The 21,103-nt window shown below is 51.5% G+C and overlaps 8 protein-coding genes across 8 annotated transcripts; 4 read left to right on the top strand and 4 right to left on the bottom strand.

Annotated features, from left to right (window-relative positions):
• Positions 1-353: 353 nt before the first annotated feature.
• Positions 354-1,194, bottom strand: PpBr36_09848 (uncharacterized protein; the record flags this gene model as incomplete). The annotated part of the gene is made up of 2 exons (XM_029896967.1): positions 354-623; positions 979-1,194. 2 exons carry the CDS (start codon positions 1,192-1,194, stop codon positions 354-356), a joined length of 486 nt encoding a protein of 161 aa, XP_029745344.1.
• A 2-nt stretch (positions 1,195-1,196) lies between these two features.
• Positions 1,197-2,614, bottom strand: PpBr36_09847 (uncharacterized protein; the record flags this gene model as incomplete). Its single annotated transcript, XM_029896966.1, has 6 exons — positions 1,197-1,383; positions 1,406-1,637; positions 1,711-1,807; positions 2,114-2,208; positions 2,404-2,512; positions 2,603-2,614. 6 exons carry the CDS (start codon positions 2,612-2,614, stop codon positions 1,197-1,199), a joined length of 732 nt encoding a protein of 243 aa, XP_029745111.1.
• Positions 2,615-3,216: 602 nt separating this feature from the next.
• On the top strand, positions 3,217-3,746 carry PpBr36_09846 (uncharacterized protein; the record flags this gene model as incomplete). The annotated part of the gene is made up of 3 exons (XM_029896965.1): positions 3,217-3,293; positions 3,371-3,551; positions 3,654-3,746. The coding sequence occupies 3 exons, from the start codon at positions 3,217-3,219 to the stop codon at positions 3,744-3,746; spliced, it is 351 nt and encodes a 116-aa protein (XP_029745112.1).
• A 2,398-nt stretch (positions 3,747-6,144) lies between these two features.
• PpBr36_09845 (uncharacterized protein) lies at positions 6,145-7,125 on the top strand (the record flags this gene model as incomplete). The annotated part of the gene is made up of 1 exon (XM_029896964.1): positions 6,145-7,125. The coding sequence occupies one exon, from the start codon at positions 6,145-6,147 to the stop codon at positions 7,123-7,125; it is 981 nt and encodes a 326-aa protein (XP_029745109.1).
• A 1,208-nt stretch (positions 7,126-8,333) lies between these two features.
• On the top strand, positions 8,334-8,940 carry PpBr36_09844 (uncharacterized protein; the record flags this gene model as incomplete). The annotated part of the gene is made up of 2 exons (XM_029896963.1): positions 8,334-8,494; positions 8,703-8,940. 2 exons carry the CDS (start codon positions 8,334-8,336, stop codon positions 8,938-8,940), a joined length of 399 nt encoding a protein of 132 aa, XP_029745110.1.
• Positions 8,941-9,225: 285 nt separating this feature from the next.
• On the bottom strand, positions 9,226-11,174 carry PpBr36_09843 (uncharacterized protein; the record flags this gene model as incomplete). Its single annotated transcript, XM_029896962.1, has 3 exons — positions 9,226-10,255; positions 10,340-10,492; positions 10,651-11,174. The coding sequence occupies 3 exons, from the start codon at positions 11,172-11,174 to the stop codon at positions 9,226-9,228; spliced, it is 1,707 nt and encodes a 568-aa protein (XP_029745113.1).
• Positions 11,175-14,131: 2,957 nt separating this feature from the next.
• PpBr36_09842 (uncharacterized protein) lies at positions 14,132-15,734 on the top strand (the record flags this gene model as incomplete). Its single annotated transcript, XM_029896961.1, has 2 exons — positions 14,132-14,946; positions 15,011-15,734. The coding sequence occupies 2 exons, from the start codon at positions 14,132-14,134 to the stop codon at positions 15,732-15,734; spliced, it is 1,539 nt and encodes a 512-aa protein (XP_029745341.1).
• A 3,694-nt stretch (positions 15,735-19,428) lies between these two features.
• Positions 19,429-19,752, bottom strand: PpBr36_09841 (uncharacterized protein; the record flags this gene model as incomplete). Its single annotated transcript, XM_029896960.1, has 1 exon — positions 19,429-19,752. One exon carries the CDS (start codon positions 19,750-19,752, stop codon positions 19,429-19,431), a length of 324 nt encoding a protein of 107 aa, XP_029745258.1.
• Positions 19,753-21,103: the final 1,351 nt, after the last annotated feature.

Here is a 21,103-nt window from a genome sequence, read left to right as displayed (position 1 = left end):
CTGAAGAGCGGAGTTCACAGCTTTTTCTCCCCTTTCCTCACAGACACGCGCCACACTTGCTTAAACAGAAAAGAGGGTAAAAGGAACTACAGTAGTTGGAATGTGAAGGGGCTCCCTTGCCTGGCTTTATAGTTGTTTCCCAACTCAAGCGGTGGTCGGCACCCAGCTTGTGTTGCGTCGTCAAGGAGCGCCCATAAATTTTGGTTTGCTGTCACAGCCCACCCCCGAAAGTCAAGTCTGTCACCATTGCGTCGGTACGCTAGGCCATGCTGGGAGTGCGACTTCGCCACAGCTTCTTCGCCGCGGTGCCTCAGATGGACGGTGTCTGCTGCGCACCTACAAAATAACCCTCGCTACGAGCCGTCTCGCTTATAACAGAGAACAAAAGGGCAGGGTCCAGCACGAGCCAGTAGGTTCGAAAAAGTTAAAACTCGGCTGAAGCGGCCTGACCCGAAGCCTGCCCGCAAAATAACTCCGGCTACCCCCCACAATCGTCGTCGACAGTGTCCCCTGCAGCAGGCCGAACGCTGGAAGAGTTTGGGTGAGCGGCCGGCGGGTCCATCCGGAGATATTGTTCCTGGAGTCTTTGGTATTCCGCCCAACGCCACGCTTCCATCATCGATCTAAAGACACATCACCATCAAGTCCTTGTCTGCTCAGAGGAAATATAACATCAAACGCAAAGCCAAAATAGTTGACGGATCGTGGATGTCCAAAGCTCGGGTCCATTTTCCAATCAGACCCGAACCCTCTTCGTGCCCATCGGCAGCCGAATCAACAAGACAAATCCGAACCACGAAGTTCCTCAGGCTCGTTCGACGGTCTCGTCAGGCGGTCCTACTGGCCGGCCTAGATGTGCACTGAGCACACTGCTGAATGCCCTGTCTGTGGGAAAGAGTACTTGGTATATGTCGCATTTTGTCATGACTTTCATCCCCCGCTGCTCGAGTGCCCGAAGGGGACAAAGGTCGAACTCACCGAGATGGACAACGGGAAATGTCCCAGTCCCGTCTGCCCAAACAGTCGGACAGGAGGTTGTGCAGTTATATGAAGACTGTGGAATTGGAGCAAGGAGATGGCAGAGCGATGGGCGTACGGTGACAAGGAGCAGAGCTGCGGCCAGTATTTCCAAACGATCGGCCGGGAAAATCTCAAAAAAATACAACACTTCACCGTGCACCCGTTCTGCAACATCATCAGAGTTTTTCGGTGCTGGCGCTGTCCGCTGCAACTTCGGCGATCTGGTCGATCCCGTCATATTCGGGCAAGTCGAGGTCGTATTTTGTCGCGATCGCCGGCGTGACAAACCTGCAGTTGGTGAGGATCATGTCATGCCTCTCTCCTGAATCGACAAGTGCAATACTTTGAGCAAACACGAGGCCTCTGTAAGAAAAAAAAAACATACCTGCCACCGACAAAATGACGGCCTTTGAAGTGTTTGGCCAGAGGCTTTGGCGCGGTTAGGCTGACTAGGACTGCAGGGTTGAAGTTTGACCCAACTTGTCCAGGCTCTGGTGGGCCATTCTCGATATCCCACGACGAGGGCGCATCGACTGAGGTCACTGGGACCTTTGTCTCTGCCAAAGCCCTGATGATAGCCGGGAATGGCTCACGGACTTCACCAGAGAAGCTGAAGCCTATAGTCGCATCAATTCATCATCAGCAACAATACAACTCATGCCTCAGTGCCCACGAACCGGAATCACACACCAAATATAGCGTCCACCACATGATCGGACGCGCTTAGGGCAGCTTTAAAGTCATCCACGAAAGGAACCTCGAGGTCCTCGAGCTGCTTTGTCAGACGCTGTAGATACGATCAGCATCTGAACCAACAAAAACAGGCGTGAGGGAATGCACATTGATGGGAAATAAATGGGAGGGCTCCAAGTTCAGAGAGCATCTTCGTGTGTTATAAAACCATCTCCATTCATTGTTTTCATTAAACCAGAACAATAAGCCCAGACTAGAGCAAAAGTTTTATTCTGTTCCCGTATGAGGTATCCGGCACCACCAATAAATATAGGTGTGTCGATGGGTGTCGAATTTGGGGGAGGCATGGAGTTTGAAATTGGTGGGAGGTTCATCGAACATATGGAATCTCTATGCGTACCTGGTAGAGTTCATTTTTGCCTCGTTTGGGGTAGTAAACCGATGGCTGGTACCCATAGTGTCGGAGGTGTCTAGCAGCGACAAGACCATCGCCGCCTAATAGGGTCAGAAACTAACTGCGTCGGCCTGGCAGAGGGGAGAGGAGCTGGACCAACCATTGTTTCCAGGCCCACAAGCCACGAGGATGCGGCGACCTCGGGTAGGTGGATGAACTTTAAACACTGCAGATCGCATAAATTTCAGTACTCTAGGCAGGCGTAATAAACCAAACTTATAATGATTGAGACCTACCAGCTTGTGAGACTGATAGTCCAGCAAGCTCCATCAACTGGTCGAGTGAGAAGGCGCAGGTGCTCATGAGCTCCTGGTCAAGAGCAGTAGCTGCCTTTGCGGAGAGGGTCTGAATCAGGGTGCAGCGTCAGACAGGTGACGAAAGATAAAGAACTGGTGTACAGTTAGTTAATATGTTAACATATAGCCTCATTCTCACCTTGAGGGCCATGGTGAATGCGGATGTGTTGGTATTGCTAGTGTTTAAGTTTGGCTGTCTCTTGTCGTGAGAGCGTTTCCCAAGATATCTATGCTTGAGGTGATCGGTTATACACGGGCTTCTCAAATAATAAGAGAGAAACTTATTTGGTTCTACGAGCCAGCGAATGACGACACCTCGACGGACAGGTGCATTTGTATGAGCCAACCTGACATCACATGTACGTACGTACATGGGCGACTACTTCTCCAACGGTCCATGCCCAACATAGAGCAGGTCACGTGTAAGATCATGTGGTATACAGGCTCTCATGCACGCACGAGTGGGGCTTGCGGAGGGAGCTCGTCGGAAGATCCATGCGCCGTTACCCGCCCAAATTTTTGGAGCTCTTGTCTCAATTTGGCGTTACGAAGATCGCGACCCGTCCGCCTCCAAGCCCGCTGGTTCAAAGGTTGTCGTTGTCGTTATTAAATCCTCGCGACTGATCGTACCTGCGACTCAAGACCGAACAAAACAAACATACACCGAGGCAGTGCTTGCTGTCCGCAACCCGCTCCAGGAACCAGCACATCTGTTGCCGCGTTTAGCGATCGCCAATTGCTCCAAAACGAGCCATGGTCGTCAAAATCCGTCTCGCCCGCTTCGGGCGTCCACACCAGCCCCTCTACAACATTGTCGTCACCCAAGCCAGGTACATACAGGCCTGTTATAACACGAAACCCAGATCTTGAAGCTTTCAAGAATGCTAACGGCTCTTTCTCCCGGCAGGACGGCGCGTGGCTCAAAACCTATGGAGGTGCTTGGCACCTACGATCCGATCCCCAAGCCGGATTCATATGACAGCTCTGGCAAGCTGCACAAGGACATCAGACTTGATATCACAAGAACAAAATACTGGGTTGGTGTTGGAGCACAACCCACAGATGTCGTGTGGAAGTTGTTGACAATGGTCTGTTCTCCGATTTTAAGCATTCAGCCAGGAAAACAGCCCCCTTCCCACTCCTTCAAGCCGTACGACAAACTTGCTAACTTATTTCTGTTCACATTGCAGCTGGGGATACTAGAACCGAAACAAGCAGCGAAGCCCAAGTATACGCCACCTCCCAGCTACAAGCTGTCGTCGACTGGAGAGAGGATTTCGTGAACGCGACGAGACTGTAGAACAACCCGCAACCCACCCATGTTTATATTTACCTGTACTATTGCGACGGCACGGCAACTTTTTGTATAATGTACAACAATAAAAAATAGAAACCTATGAAAGCATGGATCAACGGCGTTTTGATCGTCTTCGATTATCAGGACCTTTTATTCCTTGGCAATCCTTGGCGGTATCTTCTCATTCATATGCAGATATGCGAGCGACCGGTCCACGGAATAGCATGACAATCAAGGTTGTTGATATTGCCTTGGCTTTTGCACAGGTCAAATGCGGTTTCGACTAAGCATGCGCCAGCAGGACACTCTCACTTTCGGCACGACACGTCGTGAATGCTAGAGGCACAAGGCGGGTGCCGCACTTCAAGGAAAGACATATACTTATCTACTCGTGATCTTTTTTTACTGCCTTTTTTTCGCGTGGACTGACTGGCCGACTTAGGCTGGGCATCCGATGTAGGACGTCAAAAGCTCGCGTGGATAGGGCCAAGTTGGTCGTACGTAAGGTTCCGTTTCCAGGTGTTGCTTCACCAATCCGGGGCAGCTTTTTTGGTCACATGAACATTCAATAATTTTCCCAAGCCTTGTTCACCCAATCGTTGTCGACAACCGTGCTCCTGGTTTAGGGTTCAAAGTCTCGCAGCGTAGGTTCGTTTGGCATTTTTCTTGCAGGCCCCAATGAACAGCATGTGTCTATGCAAATTCATGAATCTGCAATGCGCTTTGTATTTTTTTTGTGCGATAGTCTGTTAAAGGCTATTTGTTTATGCTTTTTCACCTCCACTAGTGATGAATCCGTAGACCGAACCAAAACGGACAAGGTTCGGGGGCCCCCGCGCAGTGACGGCCCTGGACTAGGGCGTGGCGGGCTCGATGGGATGGAAAAGGGGGGTTAATATACTCAGGGCGCAGATGCCGGCCTAGCCTGTCGAAAGTCACGTATGTACATGTCCCTGTTCTTTTTTCTTTGTTATAGAGAATAAGGATTTGAGATGGAAATCTACCTTATTTAAGACTAGGAAGTCAGTGCCAGTGTCTAGATCTGTGGAAGGTTTCTGGGCAGTGTATATACAGTAGGCAGAGTTTCTGTGCTCCGGGACCTTGGTCCACCCACGTGCTATCGCATTCGTTGTTGTCGTTTTAAGGTATGATGGCTGTTTGTTCTGATTTACGGAGTACATCATTGGTGTACCGGTACGCAGCGTATTGTTCAAGTACGCGGGAAACGGAAACGACTGGTATTGAATACGAAGAGCAAGCCGTTTGCACCTTGGCATGTTGCCGAAGAGAAAAAAAACCATTGTTATCATTGGACCGTGACGCTTGCCGCAGCGCCATCCCCGCCTCAAGTTACAACATAAGTATAGCTATATGTACTCTTGTAAACCTGTGCTATAAAGTTGATCCGTGCCACATTTTTCGATAAGCTTTGAACTGGAGTCACGCCATGGTGCAGACTTTTCGTGTGTGTCAGATCGTTCAAGGATCGCAGTTTTCATTCAGGATGACTCCCCCCGCATCAAAAAGTCTTCTCCTTACGAATATTCGGTTAAATGATCAAGGGTTCTCTTAACAATAGATTTGCGTGAGTAGTAATGTATCTATCGGTGACCCATGTGGGCAGTTTTATTGTCCTGTCCATGACAATCTGATCGGGCAGATTTGCATTGCCCCAACATGGGATTTTTCGATTCCCATACCGATTGTTGAGTTTTCCGTCAGTGGGGTGGGGTTCAGGCTTATCCCATCCGCGAATCAGCGTAGGAAAAGCCTAGGATCATGTTGAGCGCCAAGACCAGCGCTAGCCCTTCAGGAGAGTCCTGCCCCTCCTGTGTCAGTGCACTCGGTGTCGCCTGTCTTAGTGGGTGTTTATTTCTGTAGCGACGCAAACGATTCTTGATTTTTGATTATTATTTTTAGTTTCTATTGAAAATATCTGTTTAATTTTGATCGTTGATCCTTTTTTTCCCAGTGGTCTTTCCCTCTCCTTGGCACCATGGTTTACTGTGAAATCTGACACTGCTAGTGAGGCTGGCAGCTTGACCAGCTCTAAAACGTTCTCCCCCAACCAATCTCATCGTGTTCAGCATCTGCACAACAGACATACCAAATAATTCGTAACTTTCCGCAAGTTACCTCATTGTACGTCAACTTGGCTGAAGAACTTTGGCAAGGTCCACCCACCTTTCACTCTGCTTTTGCGGGGGGGCATATGCAAGGTAGAGAAAAAGAGCGAGGCAACTGCGGTATTTTGCCCGATTCGTCATTAGCGTTCAACAAAGTCGGCCGTGGTGGTACGCCTGGCAAAAACTCTCTCCGCAGAGGGTGCGCAAAGAAGAAACCAAGAGCCTTCTGACTAACTCTGACCTGTAGTTGGGCCGATCATGTTTAAAATCCGCCTGTCCGCTGCTGCTCGCCCGCAGTTGCATTTGCGACAGTTAACAAGGCTCGCTTCCAGCTGCCAGAAGAATTCGTATTGCCCTTCACAACCATCTTTGTTGCAATCGGTCCGCTCCATAGCCTCGGGACCGTCAGGATCTGGTGCTGCTCAGTCACCATCATCGTCTTCTGCAGCCCCACCATCAGCATCCGGGCAAAAAAGCACCACTACTACTACGACCACCACCACCAGCACCACCACCAACTCGAGTGCCAACGCATCAATTGCCAGCATGGCCGACCAAAAAAAGGAGATCGCAACCTACCTGCAACAGACCCATGACCGCGTCTTTGAACACAATCGGGTCTGGGCCGCCGAGCAGGCCAAGAAGGATCCGGAATTTTTCCTCAAACTGACGGCTGGACAGACACCTGAGTACCTCTGGATTGGGTGCTCGGATTCTCGCATCCCTGCCGAGCAGATCACGGGACTGGGGCCCGGCGAGGCCTTCATCCACCGCAATATCGCCAACCTCGTCTGCAGCATCGACCTCAACGTCATGAGCGTTATCAACTACGCCGTCCAGCACCTGAAGGTCAAGCACATCGTCGTCTGTGGTCACTACGGCTGCGGCGGTGTCAAGGCTGCCATGACCCCTCGCGACCTGGGCATCCTAAACCCCTGGCTGCGCAACATCCGCGACGTCTACCGTCTGCACGAGGCCGAGCTCGACGCCATCCCGAATGAGGAGGCGCGCTACGACAGGCTGGTGGAGCTCAACATCATTGAGCAGTGCCGCAACGTCATCAAGACGGCGGCGGTCCAGCAGTCTTACGAGGCCAACGGCTTCCCCATCGTGCACGGCTGGGTCTTTGGCTTCCAAGACGGCCGGCTGAAGGATCTCAAGGTCGATCACGAGGCCATTCTCAAGGACGTGCAAAAGATTTATAACCTGACGGGAACACCGAGGATGGGCGGCCCCTGAACCTTTGAAACCTCTGACGCGGGTCAGGCCGGGTGGTCAGGCCAGCTCAGCAAGTTGGGCCAAGTTCGGGTCGCCGACCAACAAAAGGACCCTGTCGCTCGGCAATCCTGCGGTCTCCATCCGGCGTATTTCGGTGATTGACAGAGCGACTCTGCTTGTGTATTGCTTGTGGGGAAAAAAAACTCGCGTTCAGCTGCATTTGGATGGCTGTTGGGTCGGAATTTGGAGCTGACACTTTGGAGACCTTTAAAGTGCTGACAAGCAGGCAACGCTGTGGGCGTGTGGGTTATGTATGTCACCACAGAAAAATGCACTTCAGCCGCTCTGATAGGCCACTGCGGAAAAAGGTCATGCCATTGAAACCAGGGTACTCTTTTTTTTTTTTTTACGCAGAGCAAAAATTTTGCCCCCTTCGAACCCCTTTTCCCCGTTCCGAATGGCTCTTGAGAGAGAGGATTGGTCATTTCACTAGCCTATCCCACCCCCGAGCTTTGGTGTCGCAATCAAGCGGACGATGGCATGGGGTCGAAGGAACAGAAAAAAAGACAAAAAGACAACAACCCGTTCCCAGCTTACTGTGCGTTCCCAACTGCTGCCAAGAGCTGAATGAGCCATCCTCTGCTCCACTCCATCGGAGAAACGAGATAAATCAGCTGGAGGCCTAAATACGCGTTCTGAGCCGCCATTCGCCAATCATCGTACACCTGTCCATGCCCCTATTATTGTTCCATGATTCCATTGACTCAAAACAAGAGGTAAGACGACCATTTGTTTACAAATGATGATTTGGCTTAGTCCTAACTAGAGCTTGGTCCTTTTTTTTCGTTAATTTTTTCACGTCGTGCGTTGGCGTCTGGCGGCAGATCGAAATAGGAACATTATCCCGAAGCACCATCATTCATTCCTTTTGCCTTCAGGACCCCTCCCTCCCTCTTCCCCCAGCCGCACTTTTATCATTTTGATTTGTGTATAAGCCTGCCGGCTCTTCCGCTTTTTCTCTTTTTTTTTGCCAAAAAAAAAAAAAAGTCGAAACTATTTGATGCGGCTGAAAAGGAAAACACAAGATGTTCTGTTAGGCGATATCTATAAACAATATCCCCTTTTGGTTCTTTTGTTTTGTTGTTTTGTTTTCTGGTATCTTGTCTGTCTCTGCTCTTTTTTGTTTTCTGTCCAATGTACCCGTCAAAACGACAGCCATATTCCCCGCCATGCCGGCCCCCAAGACCCACGGATCAGGCAAGACCGACGCAGTCGGAGTCTCGGCGTCGCAGCAAAACCCGGGCTCTCAAAAGGTGTCAAAGCCGCCCAAGAAGCGCCGGCCGGGGGCTTGGGGCACATCCAAAGTCCGCACTGGGTGCCAGACTTGCAAGTGAGTCTTTTTTTTTTTTTTTCTTTTTTTTTTGTACACCACGGTCGGTGTTTGGGGAGAGTTTTGGTTTGTAAAGGGGATATTGCGTCTCCATTCTTAACTCTGTGTCTTGGGAAGTCCACTGGTTTTCCCCACACTTTGGATGGGAGGGAAAAAAAGGGATGAGATAAAGTAGCTGACCAGTTCGCGCATCACCACGGAATTTTAGAACAAGACACAAAAAGTGCGACGAGGGCAGGCCTGCCTGCGAACAGTGCCTGACGGCTGGGTGGGACTGCGACTTTCTGCTGCAGCCGCAGCAGCAGCCGCAGCAGCAGCAGTACTACACCTACCCACCGCAGGATCCCTCCAGCTCCCAGGTGGAGGCCGAAACCATCATGTCGCCGACGGACCCCTTTTCGACTCGTGACGGGAGACAACTGCTTTGGGATCACGACGAGATGTGACGTTGAGGGGTCGTGAGAGTGATAGATGTCCGGCTTTCTCAGACGATAACATAAGAGGGGAAACAGGGTTTTACACATATATACCCAGCGCGACATGTACTTGTCTCCTTGTTGCGCATTACGAATTTACGAACAAAAGGACTTAGTTGGCAGAATAGAAAGGGCCCAGTTTGCCTGGCTTTTTTTCCACCTTTCTACATATTCTTTTTGACTAACCTATTTCCTTCAACGAAGCTAAAACATGTAAGTAGAAAAAAACTGCCTCCTTCCCCCTGTCGCTGTACTTCAAGACCGGCCGACCACGCCATACTCCCTCTTCGCCAGCAGCTCGCCACGTTTACGTTCCGCCACGACATCCCTCTTCTCCCTGTTGGGCCGCAGCAGCGTGGTCGCCTCCTTGCCCGGCTCGAACCACTGCAGCAGCAGGTGGTGGTCCAGGTCGTCGTCCTCCATGTGGCCGTCGCTCAGGAAATCCCGCTTGGCCAGGCTCCTTCGCACCCTCAGCTCCAAGAGGTCAGCGTCGAAGCAGTCCACCTCGGCGCCGCCGCGGCCGCAAAGCGGGAGCACCTCGTTGGTCCTCGGGTTGCAGTACTTGCCCTCGGCCCACGACACGAACTTGGGGCCCCTGGAGCCGCCCCTGCACAGCGCCGTGGCCGTCTGCGCCGTGCTGTTGGAGAAGACGATGCGCGTGTCCGACGCCGCCAGCGACCGCCGGAACGGCCGTCCGGTCTCCTCCCACTTGTCCATGTCGCCGTCCTCCGGCCACGGGTAGTGGGGCTTGGGGCTGCCGTGGGGCGGGTGCGAGCCGATGTTGGGGTGCGAGGGGGCCCCCTTGAAGCCCTCCCACTCGCACTTCTCGGCCCGCTTCGTCATGAACGATGGTCGCCGCATCGTGGGCGGGATGGGTTGCGGCTGCGGCGGCGACTTGGGCGCGGCCCCGTGGCCGTGCTCCTCGTGTCCGCCTTCCCCGTGGTCCTGGCGGCCCGTCAGCCGGCGCCGGAGGCTGCGTAGCCTGGCGGAGATGGAGAGGGTCTGGGCACTCTTCGTCTTGATGGCGCTTTCTTCTTCTCCTTGTTCGCCTTGCTTGCCCTCCTCGTTCTCTTGCGGCGGCGGTGGCGGCTGATACGTGATGGGCTTTCCCCGCTGCGTTGCCTCCCAGTACGCTCGCGACACGTTGGGGTTGAAGGCCACGCCGTCAAATGGGTACTTAGGCGGGGGCACCGGCACCGGAGTGTATGGCTCGGGCTCCCAGATAAACGCCTTCTGAGCGGGGTTCTCGGTGTAGAATTTGAGGGAAGGGTTTCCCTCGCAGTAGCTGTTTGTGGTTTGCTGTTAGGGACTATGCGCTCCGCCTTCTCAAGTCTGGAAGGGGGATGTGCTTCGCTGTCACTGCACTTACAATTGGATGCCTTCCTCGCCCTTGTGCGGCGTCGAGGCAGCAAAGTCTTGGAAATGCATCGATATCCCGGTCGTCGAGACATCGCCGCCCTGACCGAGCCACACACACATAAGGGGATCCTGGTTTTCGTCGAGGACGACGTTGGAGTAGTACCTGAGGGGGTTGGGAACATTTGTATTAGTTTGAAGGAAATCTAGCTACGGTGCGAGTAGATGGGGGCTCTGACACACAGGAGAGCTGAGGAGAATAGGGGAAAGGACGTGAGAGATATCAGGGGACATGGTAGGACAAGACAAGAGCACACCACTTACCATGGGATCTCCGTCGGGTTGTCCGGGTACGTCTGGTAGGTCGACACGTTGTGCTGCCTCGTGTCGCAGGCGCGGGCCCAGTTCCCGGCCAATACAGCGCCCTTGCCGCCGTCCGGCCTCGTCATGGTGACGTAGGCAACACAGAGGGCGTCCTGGTTGCCCGAGATGAGGGCGTACGTCGGCTGTCCTTCACCCTCGCTCATGCCGACCCTGATGTCGGCCCAGTCGCCCGACTTGAGCTCGTGGTTGGTGGTGTCCTCGCCGCCCCAGACCTTCTCGGCGCACCGGGCACCCCTGAAGACGCCGCGCTCGTTCCACACGCGCACGTCGGGCCACGTTCCGCCGGCGCCCGTCAGGTCGTCCGTGTCCAGGCCGGCATAGACACGCAGCGCCACGTGGTCGTGGTCCGTCTCCGGGTGCTTGTTGTGGCTCATGGTGAACTCGGCAATGTGCATCGCTCCCAGGCCGAGGTCAAGCACGAACAGGATTGCGTGGATGACGTGCTCTGCCATCTTGTGAGACATTTGGAATATTTGAGCTGGATGGATATATGTGGACTTGCTGGATATGGTCTGAAGAACATAGGAATTAAGATGAGGACGGCTGGTGATTAGGTGGTCATGGCCTTTTTTATGGACAGCTAGGAGCCATAGAGGTTTCCCTTTTTTCCTCTGTGGCAAATGGCCTTGCATGGCCGATACTTTGACATATGAAGGTCACCATGAGGACCACTATCATCAGCGAATACCTCTTTTGCACCAAGTGCAAGCAGTAGCTCGGGTCTAATCAGTTATACTTCCCCTCAAAAGTGACTTGAAACCACCTCGATATCTCTCTTTCGTGGGAACGTGCAGATATGAGAAGGAATAGCTGACCTCAGCTATGTACGTGGACATATAGGTAGCAAGCGACCTGGACCACATCGTCATAGTAGATAGTAAGCATGCTGGTATCAAGGCCACTGGCACTACCCTTCATCTCTATTGTGCTCTCTCTTCTTCTGTCCCCGTCATGTTTGCTCTGCCATATTCTATCAACTGTAATCTATGCTATTTTCTCTGTCGTTTCCTCGTCCATCTCTTTGTCCATTTCCTCTGCCATTCCTGACACCCCTTTTGGGCGGCTAGTAAATTACTTGCTTAACTTGCATACCTAATAAGCGTGGCGTCTGCTCACATAAACTATGACGTTAGTCTGCTCAAGTATTGTAATAGCGTGACTTGTATGTTTGAGGACCTCCCGATTTCCAGGTTGACAACACGGCCCAGTAATCAAAGCCACACGGTTATATTCCGCTGCACAGAGTTGTGTACTTTCGATTTCTTGATTTTTTTTTTTTTTTTTAGTGTCATTGATCAGGGTTTAGATAAGTTGTTGCATTGACTCCAACTTTTGGCCGGCTCATTGGCGTATGCGCCTAAACTTTACACAAATTCAAGCTTGTACTAGGGCTTGCTGTAGTATGATCTCACGTACCTCCCGCAAGTTTTAAACAGCTTCAAAAACAAATGCACGTAGTTTGACTTGTTAAAATCATGTGCCACGTGGACAGAGGCTAACGTGTCTACGTACCAGCCTCCCCGCGTGGGTGGCTGAGCCAGTGATGCAAATGGAAAACATCCCACATATCCAAGGTTCCAAAACCCCAAAAAGAAGTGAGCAAAGTACGTCGTCTTCACGTGGCATTCATTGTACGCGATTAGCTTAAGAAGATATCACAAGCATGAATGTTCGTGGAAGTGTCTACCATCTTTCGCTTTGCGCTAGAATTCGCCGGTCTTGCTGGTGTTGTGACTGTCCTCATCTAGGCTTGTGCAGTTAATCTATTCGTGTTGCTGGGTTGTGTCTGTCGCTGGGTTGACAAAACACAATGCTGCAGTGTCACATCGCCATGTGTGTCGGCTTAAGTGATGATCGTCCTCGTGAACCAATCACACCCACAAATGGCGCAGGTTTGTGCTTTATCGGGCCTGGGCAGGCAGGCTATCTAGTTTGGCAGTGGTTTGTGTGTTGGGTCAGTAATTTTCAAGTCGCACCACGAATGGCTGAAAATATTTTTCGATTTTACTTTTGCGCAGAGCTTCTGCATAAGCAATGGTGAAGGAAGACAAACTATTGCGTTGTGCCAGGTATTATGTACGGTTCTTGGAGTTCCCGGCAGTGGTGGCAAACAAGGGCCGAGACCATGTTCAGCACGTGCACCGGATCACGGGAAAGTTTTTTTTTTTTTTTTTTTTTTTTTTTTTTTTTTTTTTCACTGCTGGCAAAGTTTAAACGAATTGCATTGATTGCATTGCTTTGTCCAATACCAACCTACCACAGTACCTTGAACTACCTTATCATCCATGGACGGGAGGTAACCGAACCTAAGCTCGCACCAAGCCCCCATAGGTTGTTCTTATTCGCCCGTCATGGTGTCAGGCTCATTATTGGCCAAGCCCAGGGCTTGGTGTGGGTTTACAGTCTTGGAAGGGTTCCTCAAAAAGCAACCTCTTGCGCGGCTCGCGTCAGTGCACAGCTCGGAGTGGCTGTCATTGGTGTGCCTGGCATGAAAAGTGCAGGGATTCGACAGATTCTTTTTGACGCAGGGGCTGTTTGTTCCCTTCTGCCGATCGCAACCCCCTTTCCAAGAGGGGAAATTGAAATCTCCTCAACCCAGGATCACCCACCTCGTCGCCCCCCACATCATCATCATCATGGGCGGCAGACGCAATTGAGCGAGACAATCATGCCCAAACAATTGTCGACAAGCCGGGGGCGGCAGTTGTTTTTATACTGTAGCTTGCTCGGTTCTTTAGATTTTGGTTGATTACATCTTGTTTCTTTTGCACTTTCTTCTTTCTCTCATAACTTCTTTTAGGTGGTCTTGGTCCGAGAAAAACCCAAGGAGCTCAGTTCCCGACACCATCCGTCTTGTCGCCTCCCACGGCACCGCAATTCCACGGAAGCCTGCATCCAAAACTCCACTCCTTCATTCTTGGGCCTTGGCTACTGGGTCCCTCTCCCCAGACAAAACAACCCTCTGCCTCCACCGTCGTCCACTCTTCTTCCCCTGCTCCATTTCCGAGTTCCTTGACACAGTCCGTCCCTCAGTCAGCGACCTTCAAAAACAACTCTTGATAGGGGGCTATTTCTGGCCTCGAAGGTTGACTCGACGTCCCCCTCGTAGCCATCCTCACACTCCTTTGTTCCTTGAACATAACAATCAGAGCTCCTGATACCACGCGGGTGGCCGACCTTCTTTGCCTTTGCGCTCTACTCGCAGGCTGACAATCGATTACTGTCGAGGTTTCTGTCTCGGCTGATTGGTTGTAAACCGGCGCGGTAGTTGACGCTTCCACTCCCTATATACCATAGACAGACACCAACGGTGAAACGACGTTCCTTTCATTCGACCGCGACAACTCGCATACAAGCCCAACCAGCTGCCATTTCTTGGCGTTCGAATCTGTTTCCTCCGAACCACAGACTCGCCGCAAGAATGCCTTCACGATCCGTTCTATCCTCGGCTGTCGCGCTGTTGGCGTCCGTCAGCCTCTTTGGCAATGCCGTCGCTCAGGTGCAGTCCGACTGCAACCCAATGAAAAAGGACTGCCCTCCGAACCCCGCCTTCGGAATCGCGCACAACTTTGTCTTCAACAAGTCCCAGCCCGCCTGGGACACGACCGTCGGACCCGTTACGTATGACAACGAGAACGGTGCAACCTTCACAATCACCAAGCAGGGCGAGTCTCCGACCATCCGCACGCAACAATACTTCTTCTTTGGCCGCGTTGAGATCATAATGAAGGCCTCGCCCGGCAGGGGTATCATCAGCTCCGTCATGTTGCTAAGCGACAACCTCGACGAGATTGACTGGGAGTTCCTCGGCATCAACAACACCATGGCCCTCACCAACTACTTTGGCAAGGGCAGCGAGGATTTCACAAACGGCAAGGAGATCGTGGTTCCCGGCGGCCCTGTCCAGAACGATTTCCACAACTACACAATCGACTGGACCAAGGATAGGCTGCAGTGGATGATCGATGGAAACGTTGTGCGCACCCTTGCGCGTGGGGATGCGAAGAACGGCGAGAGGTACCCTCAGACACCTTGCCGCCTCTCGTTGGGGATCTGGGCTGGTAGCGACCCTCGCCTTGCCCAAGGCACCCGTGACTGGGCTGGTGGCGATACCGACTTCAGCAAGGGTCCTTTCAGCATGCACGTTAAGAGCACCTACATCAAGGATTACAGCAGCGGGAAAGAATACGTCTTCTCCGACAGGAGCGGAAGCTACGAAAGCATCAAGATCGTCGAGTGAGTAGAAGCCGCCGCCCAGACCTGACAGCAATGTGCGTGCATAAACTGACGGCCTTTTTAGGGGTGAATCGCCTGCCAACAAGACCATCACCGAGGCGTTGGCCGTTTCGCCAAGCATCAGTGAGCGCTGGGCCAGCCTGTCTAATGGTGCCAGGACGGGTATCTACATTGGCGCCGCATCCTTCGTTGCCATCATCGCGGGCGTCTTCCTCTGGTACTTCCTGAAGCAGCGCAGGCGAGGCAAGGAGGAGGCCCGTCTCGCTGCCGAGCGTGAGAAGCGCGAGCAGATGGAGCTGAACCAGTTCCAGGCCGCCGGCATCGACCCCGACAGCTTCACCGTCCAGCACGCCGATGGCAACCCGAACCCGTTTGCCACCCCGGCCCAGTCGATCCACGAGAAGCAGCGCATGCAGGGCAATGTTGCTGCGGCCGGCGGCGTCACATCTCCCCTCCTCCGCGACGACTCTCACGCCCCGCACACCCCCGCCATGAACGACGGTCGACAGCAGCAGTACTTTGACCAGTCCCCCGAGTCTGGCGCCATGCGATCGCCCTCCGGCTCTCCTGCAGGATATGCCACAGGACCCGGCGGCCCTCCCAGGGGCCCTCCTAGCCCCGCTCTCGGCTCGCCGGTCGGCTACCCTCACCCTGACCGCTCTGCCACGGCTCCAGTCAACAGAATGAACAGCCCAGGGCCGATGAATGGACCACAGAGGAGCTTGACCAACGACAGCTACAGGGGGCCAGGTGGCTATCCGCAGCAAGGAAACAACGGCTGGAGGTAGTTTCCTAGCCCCCCTCTCTTCGTCTGGGGGGCGCATCACTCACGCCCTCGGTCGGCTCAAATCCAAGATAACTCTTTTCGAATGACCTTCAAACTTCTGAGTGCTGGACTTTTCTTTTTAAAACTTCGAACCTTGTCATCATGTCTCGGGATTTTTATCATACAACGTCAAGCGTTCTACTTTGCTGGCGTAATTTCTTGTCTAGTTCACATCTGTAAAGCTTGTTGTCGATACACATTTTCAATACCACGAATCGTTCTTCTGCCTATCGATCATGATTATTGTTGATAAGCGGCCTTGAATTTCGAGAATAAATCCGTGCCACCCATACCTGGTCAAATGTGACCTTGTCATCAACCATGATATCACCTATCTTGCTGCCCTGGAATATTGTACGGAAATATTGTTGGCACATGGGTCTCGGAGATAATGTTATCTCGCAGGCGAGATGACACAGCTGCCGACCCATCATGCCTCCCTTCGTGGGTCCAAGGTCAGTGCTGACGGTCCACCTTTTTAGTGTCCAGTGCGACTGCAAATGCAATTCAGGGACAGAACTTGTGAAAAACAGAGTGGTGGAACCCGTCCCCTGCAGTTTATGCCGTCATCAACTAACATATACACAAATACATCAAGCTATGCCAAGAGATGGGTAACAAAACAAGACGAAGGAAGTAATTCGATTCAGTTGATAAAAAAAAAAAAAAAACTTTCCATCATTTTGTCGAAAGCAGAGGAACAGGGCGAAAAACCAAAGCAAAAAAAGCAAAAGTTAATCGATCCCGTTGGGACTCGAACCCAAAGCCTCTGCCACCGGAAAGCAACGCGCTACCATTGCGCCACAAGACCGATTGGAAGTTGCATCTAGTTTTTGAGTTAAGTTGGTGTAGAGTGTACGAACATCCCTGGCTTCAGATGCAAACTTGCATGACCTTGATCTTTAGAAAGATGTGGACTATTAAAGCCCCTAGGAAGAAGTCCTGTGCTGTTCAAGTCTCTCAGGAATATTGCCCAACTCTGTCCGAACCTGCATCCGGCAGGCACCAGTCATCATGTGCTATGTACGCTCATGGTTGAACAGAGTATTACCTGGTTTCTCCTTTGTTGTACGACAATTCTTGAGACCTCATCATTTGCATTTCTTTTCAGAGAACTATCTTGGTTAGTGAGGCAGATTGTGACGGTGCGTAGCAAAAAGGAGATTTTGCTTCGCATCTGGGAGAGACATGTGCATATCGGCGCGAGCAAAGACACAATAATATATCGCCAGGCTGACAGAGTGATGTAGTCGCTCAACCTACCGCGAGCAGTTTTTCCGTTTTTCTTTTTCTTTTTTCTTTCTCTTTTTTTTCCGCAGCACGACGATCTGAAGTGTTCACACATATGGGGCTTGCTCATGTCCATTTCCAAACAACAGGATAGATCCAATTCGTATTCACACCAGGTCGGAAGTCGACTTGCCCCGTTTCAAAATCAGTCGAATTTATTCGCTTCCCAGTGAAGACCAATCTCCCCGGTGATTAACATTACGGTAGCTGACCTGGTGAAATCAAAGTCCGTGTGCGGAACCATTTGAAGCAAGAGTCGGGCATCAATATCTGCAATGTAAACCAAGGAGTGATATGCAAAGCCATCTCGTGGGCCAGCCACAGCGTAGCAAGCCATTGCTCCTCAAATAAGGGTGTATCAGATGACGGGAAGAACAAAAAAAGAGAATAGTCAGGGTGGAATAATAATGAGGAGACAAGACGCAGCACTGGTTGTTCCTTTGTTGAGTTTTGCCACCGTCTTGTTTTCCCCCAGCAACAACGGCGACGCAGGAAGAATAAAACGCACATGGTGTATAGCAGATCTTGAGCAGCCTCGCGGCTTGAAGGGACTAATAGTCGCTTGTACAGGAAATGACTGCAACAATAAAGATCTCTGTTCCAGAATCGCTGCCGACGTCCAACATACTCACGAGTCTAGGACGGGCTAGTTGCAAAGTCTCATACTTTGCACAGCTCCAATCACAAGCGATCCCGAAAGTCAAGCCTGTAGTTCGCTGGTAACTTCATGCTGCAATGCTCCCCCCTGCGTGTCTGTTACATATATGTAGTCGCAAGGGCTGGTTTATCCTGCTGATCGATGATTAGGCGGTATCTCGGGGGCGCTGCTGATTGAGGAGAACATCTCTGGAAATGATAAGATGCATCCAACAAGCGCTCTGCTGGGCATGGTTGCGTACGCGACTAGATATTACAAAGTCTTTTTTATGCCTCAAGAATTCCAAGCGATCTTCTTAAACTGAATTCACATCTTTCATCATGTTAACTGAGTTTTGTAAATGTCCCCCAGAGCCCACACCGTGCTAGTTGCGGCTTGATTCACGGCAACATTGTGACCGATCGGAGCAAGCCGAGGAGATCGGCACGGACGTTGTCACGTTGCCGATCAGGTACCCGTAGGATATGTGGACCAATAACCCCAAGGCAAAATACAACGACATCGGTCTACCGTGACTGGCTCAGATCAACACGCTTCAGATCAGATTCATGTTTGTCATAAACTTGAAGAATTAGAACGTCTTTCATAGCTAACTAATAATGGAACTAGTGCCAGTAAACGCTCCTCCCTCACAAAGAACCATAGGGTCCAAAACTAGCAAAAGCTCCAAGCAGTAAATACATGACATCTCCTTCGTGCATGTGAAAAAAAAAGAATAAAAATGCACAAGATTGCGAAAGAAAATAAAGAAATGAAAGGTGAAGAAGCGAAACAAAAGGGATTGCCACAGAAAATAAGAAAGGAAAAAAATATGGCGTCGGCTGAATTCAAAAGCAAGGCGAAAGTGAAGCGCGGGGTATCAAGAAATCCAACCCAATCCGAGACAACGCGAAATTGGTACGTCTCAAAGAAAAGAGTTGGCGAAAAATAACGTCAAGTTGGACCGTAGGCCGAAAGTCCCGATGAGCCAGTGAGCCCACCAAATCAGTACATGTTGGACCATGGCCAAAATAGCCGGCGCCATCCATGAGGCTGATTGCAAAGACAGGCTCTTGCCGGGAAAGAAAAAGAGAAGATTGAAAACAATCGACGTCATTGCGCCGTAGGCGTGCGGGTAGCGGCGGCGAGTCAATAGTCGGTCGCGCGTCAGCGCCACCACGTGCCGATTGTGGGGGGGAGGGAGGTTTAAAATATATTGGTAAAAATAAAAGCTTCAAGAACTTTTCCAGCCAAAGATAAAGAAAAAAGCCAGGACGATGGGGGTGACGAGAGATCCCAAAGTCAATTGAAGAAACTGCCAGCCGGCGCAGGCGTCGACGGAGCAGGAAGAAGTTGGATAATGGTGTTTATGGTAGTTGCAAGCAAACGTCGTGTCGTTGGTCGTGATCGTGTTGGTGGAAAAGGCAGCAATGCGATGCAGGCTGGTATCAATGCTCGCGCGCGCGTGCGTGACTGATGAAGATTGAAACACAAAAAGGCAGATATTTGCGACAAAAGAAACGATTTTGATTTGATGTTTCGCATCCAAGATTTCGTGGGGGTTTCGTAATCGATTGGGTTTAAGGCCATGCTGATGTCTCAAACTCTCGGGTCGTCCCATCGCGCGGGGACGGTCCCGTTCATCTCATCTTCGTCCCTTTGCTCAGATTGCCCCATCCATGCGCGCACACGGCAAGTAGCATGCAAAAGGCTCGCGCAACGACGGCGCTTACAACAAAATAGCAGCGACAAGACCGGCGACACCAGCATAGGCAAGGCTGGAAACCTGGAGGGCTGAGGCGGGATTCCCTGGTATGGTCGGCGGCGAGGTGGCGGTGGGAATAACGGTCGGTACGCGCGTGGACACGCTGCCGGTGCCTGTTGGTGCGACGGTGCTGTTGCCGGTGAAGACGGTGGCGGTGGAGACGCGGGTCAAGCTGATCGTCTTGGTCAGGGTTTGTGTCGATGTCATGGTGATGGTGCTGAGGCTGCTCTGGGCGTTGACGGCCACCAGGGGCAGGAGGAGCGCAGCGGCTATCGACTTGAACTGCATTGTGTCTAGTGTGTTTTTGTGGAACGATACGAGTGCTCTCTGAGCTATGTCTTCGAGACTAATAAATGGCAATGTACCGCAATATCTCAAAGCGGAATGCTTGTTGGGAGTGTCGTCCTTCTGTCAAAGATATCGATCATATGCCCAAAGGCCTGGGAAAAGAAGGTCGATATGAATGGAGAATACTAGCGCGGCTTGTAATCCAAGATCATAAAAACGATCGTCTGAGACTTTGCCAACGAAGTCTGTGAGATTGTTGTATGTCGAACAGTGACGGTGGTGGACTTTGGATGTGAGAAGAGAAGATAGAAGTGAAGGAGGGTGGGAGGAGGAGGACGGCGAGGGTAGAAAAGAGACTGGGAGTAGGGCAGGAAGGATCTCATTCATTCACGATGATCCTGGGGGCGGCGCTGACACAAAGAGCGGGAGATTAAAAGACAATGGGCGGCAACGGCCGACCACAGGCATACGCCCAAAAGAGTGGGGATTACAAGTACATACCTTCCCAAATTAAGATGCGGCCCAGTCGGTTGCTGATGGTGTGGTGGGACGAACCAAGTAACCGACCCACACACTTTAATACCCACCCCCCATAACGCCTCTGTCCAATGATGGCCCGCGGGTACCTGCGCTGGCGTGCGCCTTTTCGGGCTAGCATCTGCGTGCCTGACCGACCAAGGACACCCCAAGAAAATGGATCAATGGAGCTTTTTGCTGCCCATTTTCGAGTGTTCCCACACGTTTGGGGGCTTGAGGCACTTTCGCACAGACTGATCCCAGCCTACCGGTTACTGAAAGCATTTTGTAGTGGTGACTTGGCAGTTGCACTGGGAAATTAGCCTATCTGAACGTACCTTCGACTTTTCAAAACCCCATGCAACAACGGGGGTTGCTTGTTGCAAAACCGACTTCATCCGGAGATTAAGGCACACCTAAGAGTTTGCGACTTGGTGGTACAATATCACCTCGAAACTAATGTGTCGTCGCAACAGAAAATATGTATTTGGTCAAATTTAATCACCACCCAAAAGCAACGAATTACTTCGTAAAGACTGTACTGTAATGTACAACGCACAACTATGCTCTACGATTTCACTAACCAACTCACACGTCAACACCGCCTTTGTGACTCTACGCGAACAGGGGCAACAACGAATTGATGGACGGGGGAGAAATCCCGCAGGAGGCCTGGACCGTGGGCCACGATGCACAATCTTGTCCACCGCCACGATTCCCTCTATTTATGGCCTTTTTTTTATGCGTCAGCAACAACAGCGAGCCTTGCCTCTGGGCTAATCATGTTGCAAGACGCTATTCTAGAAGCGGTCGGTCTTTTTTTTTTTTTTTTTTT

The sequence above is a fragment of the Pyricularia pennisetigena genome (assembly GCF_004337985.1).
Source record: "Pyricularia pennisetigena strain Br36 chromosome 7 map unlocalized Pyricularia_pennisetigena_Br36_Scf_7, whole genome shotgun sequence".
Classification (NCBI taxonomy): domain Eukaryota; kingdom Fungi; phylum Ascomycota; class Sordariomycetes; order Magnaporthales; family Pyriculariaceae; genus Pyricularia; species Pyricularia pennisetigena.
This window is presented reverse-complemented; position numbering and strand designations above follow the sequence as displayed.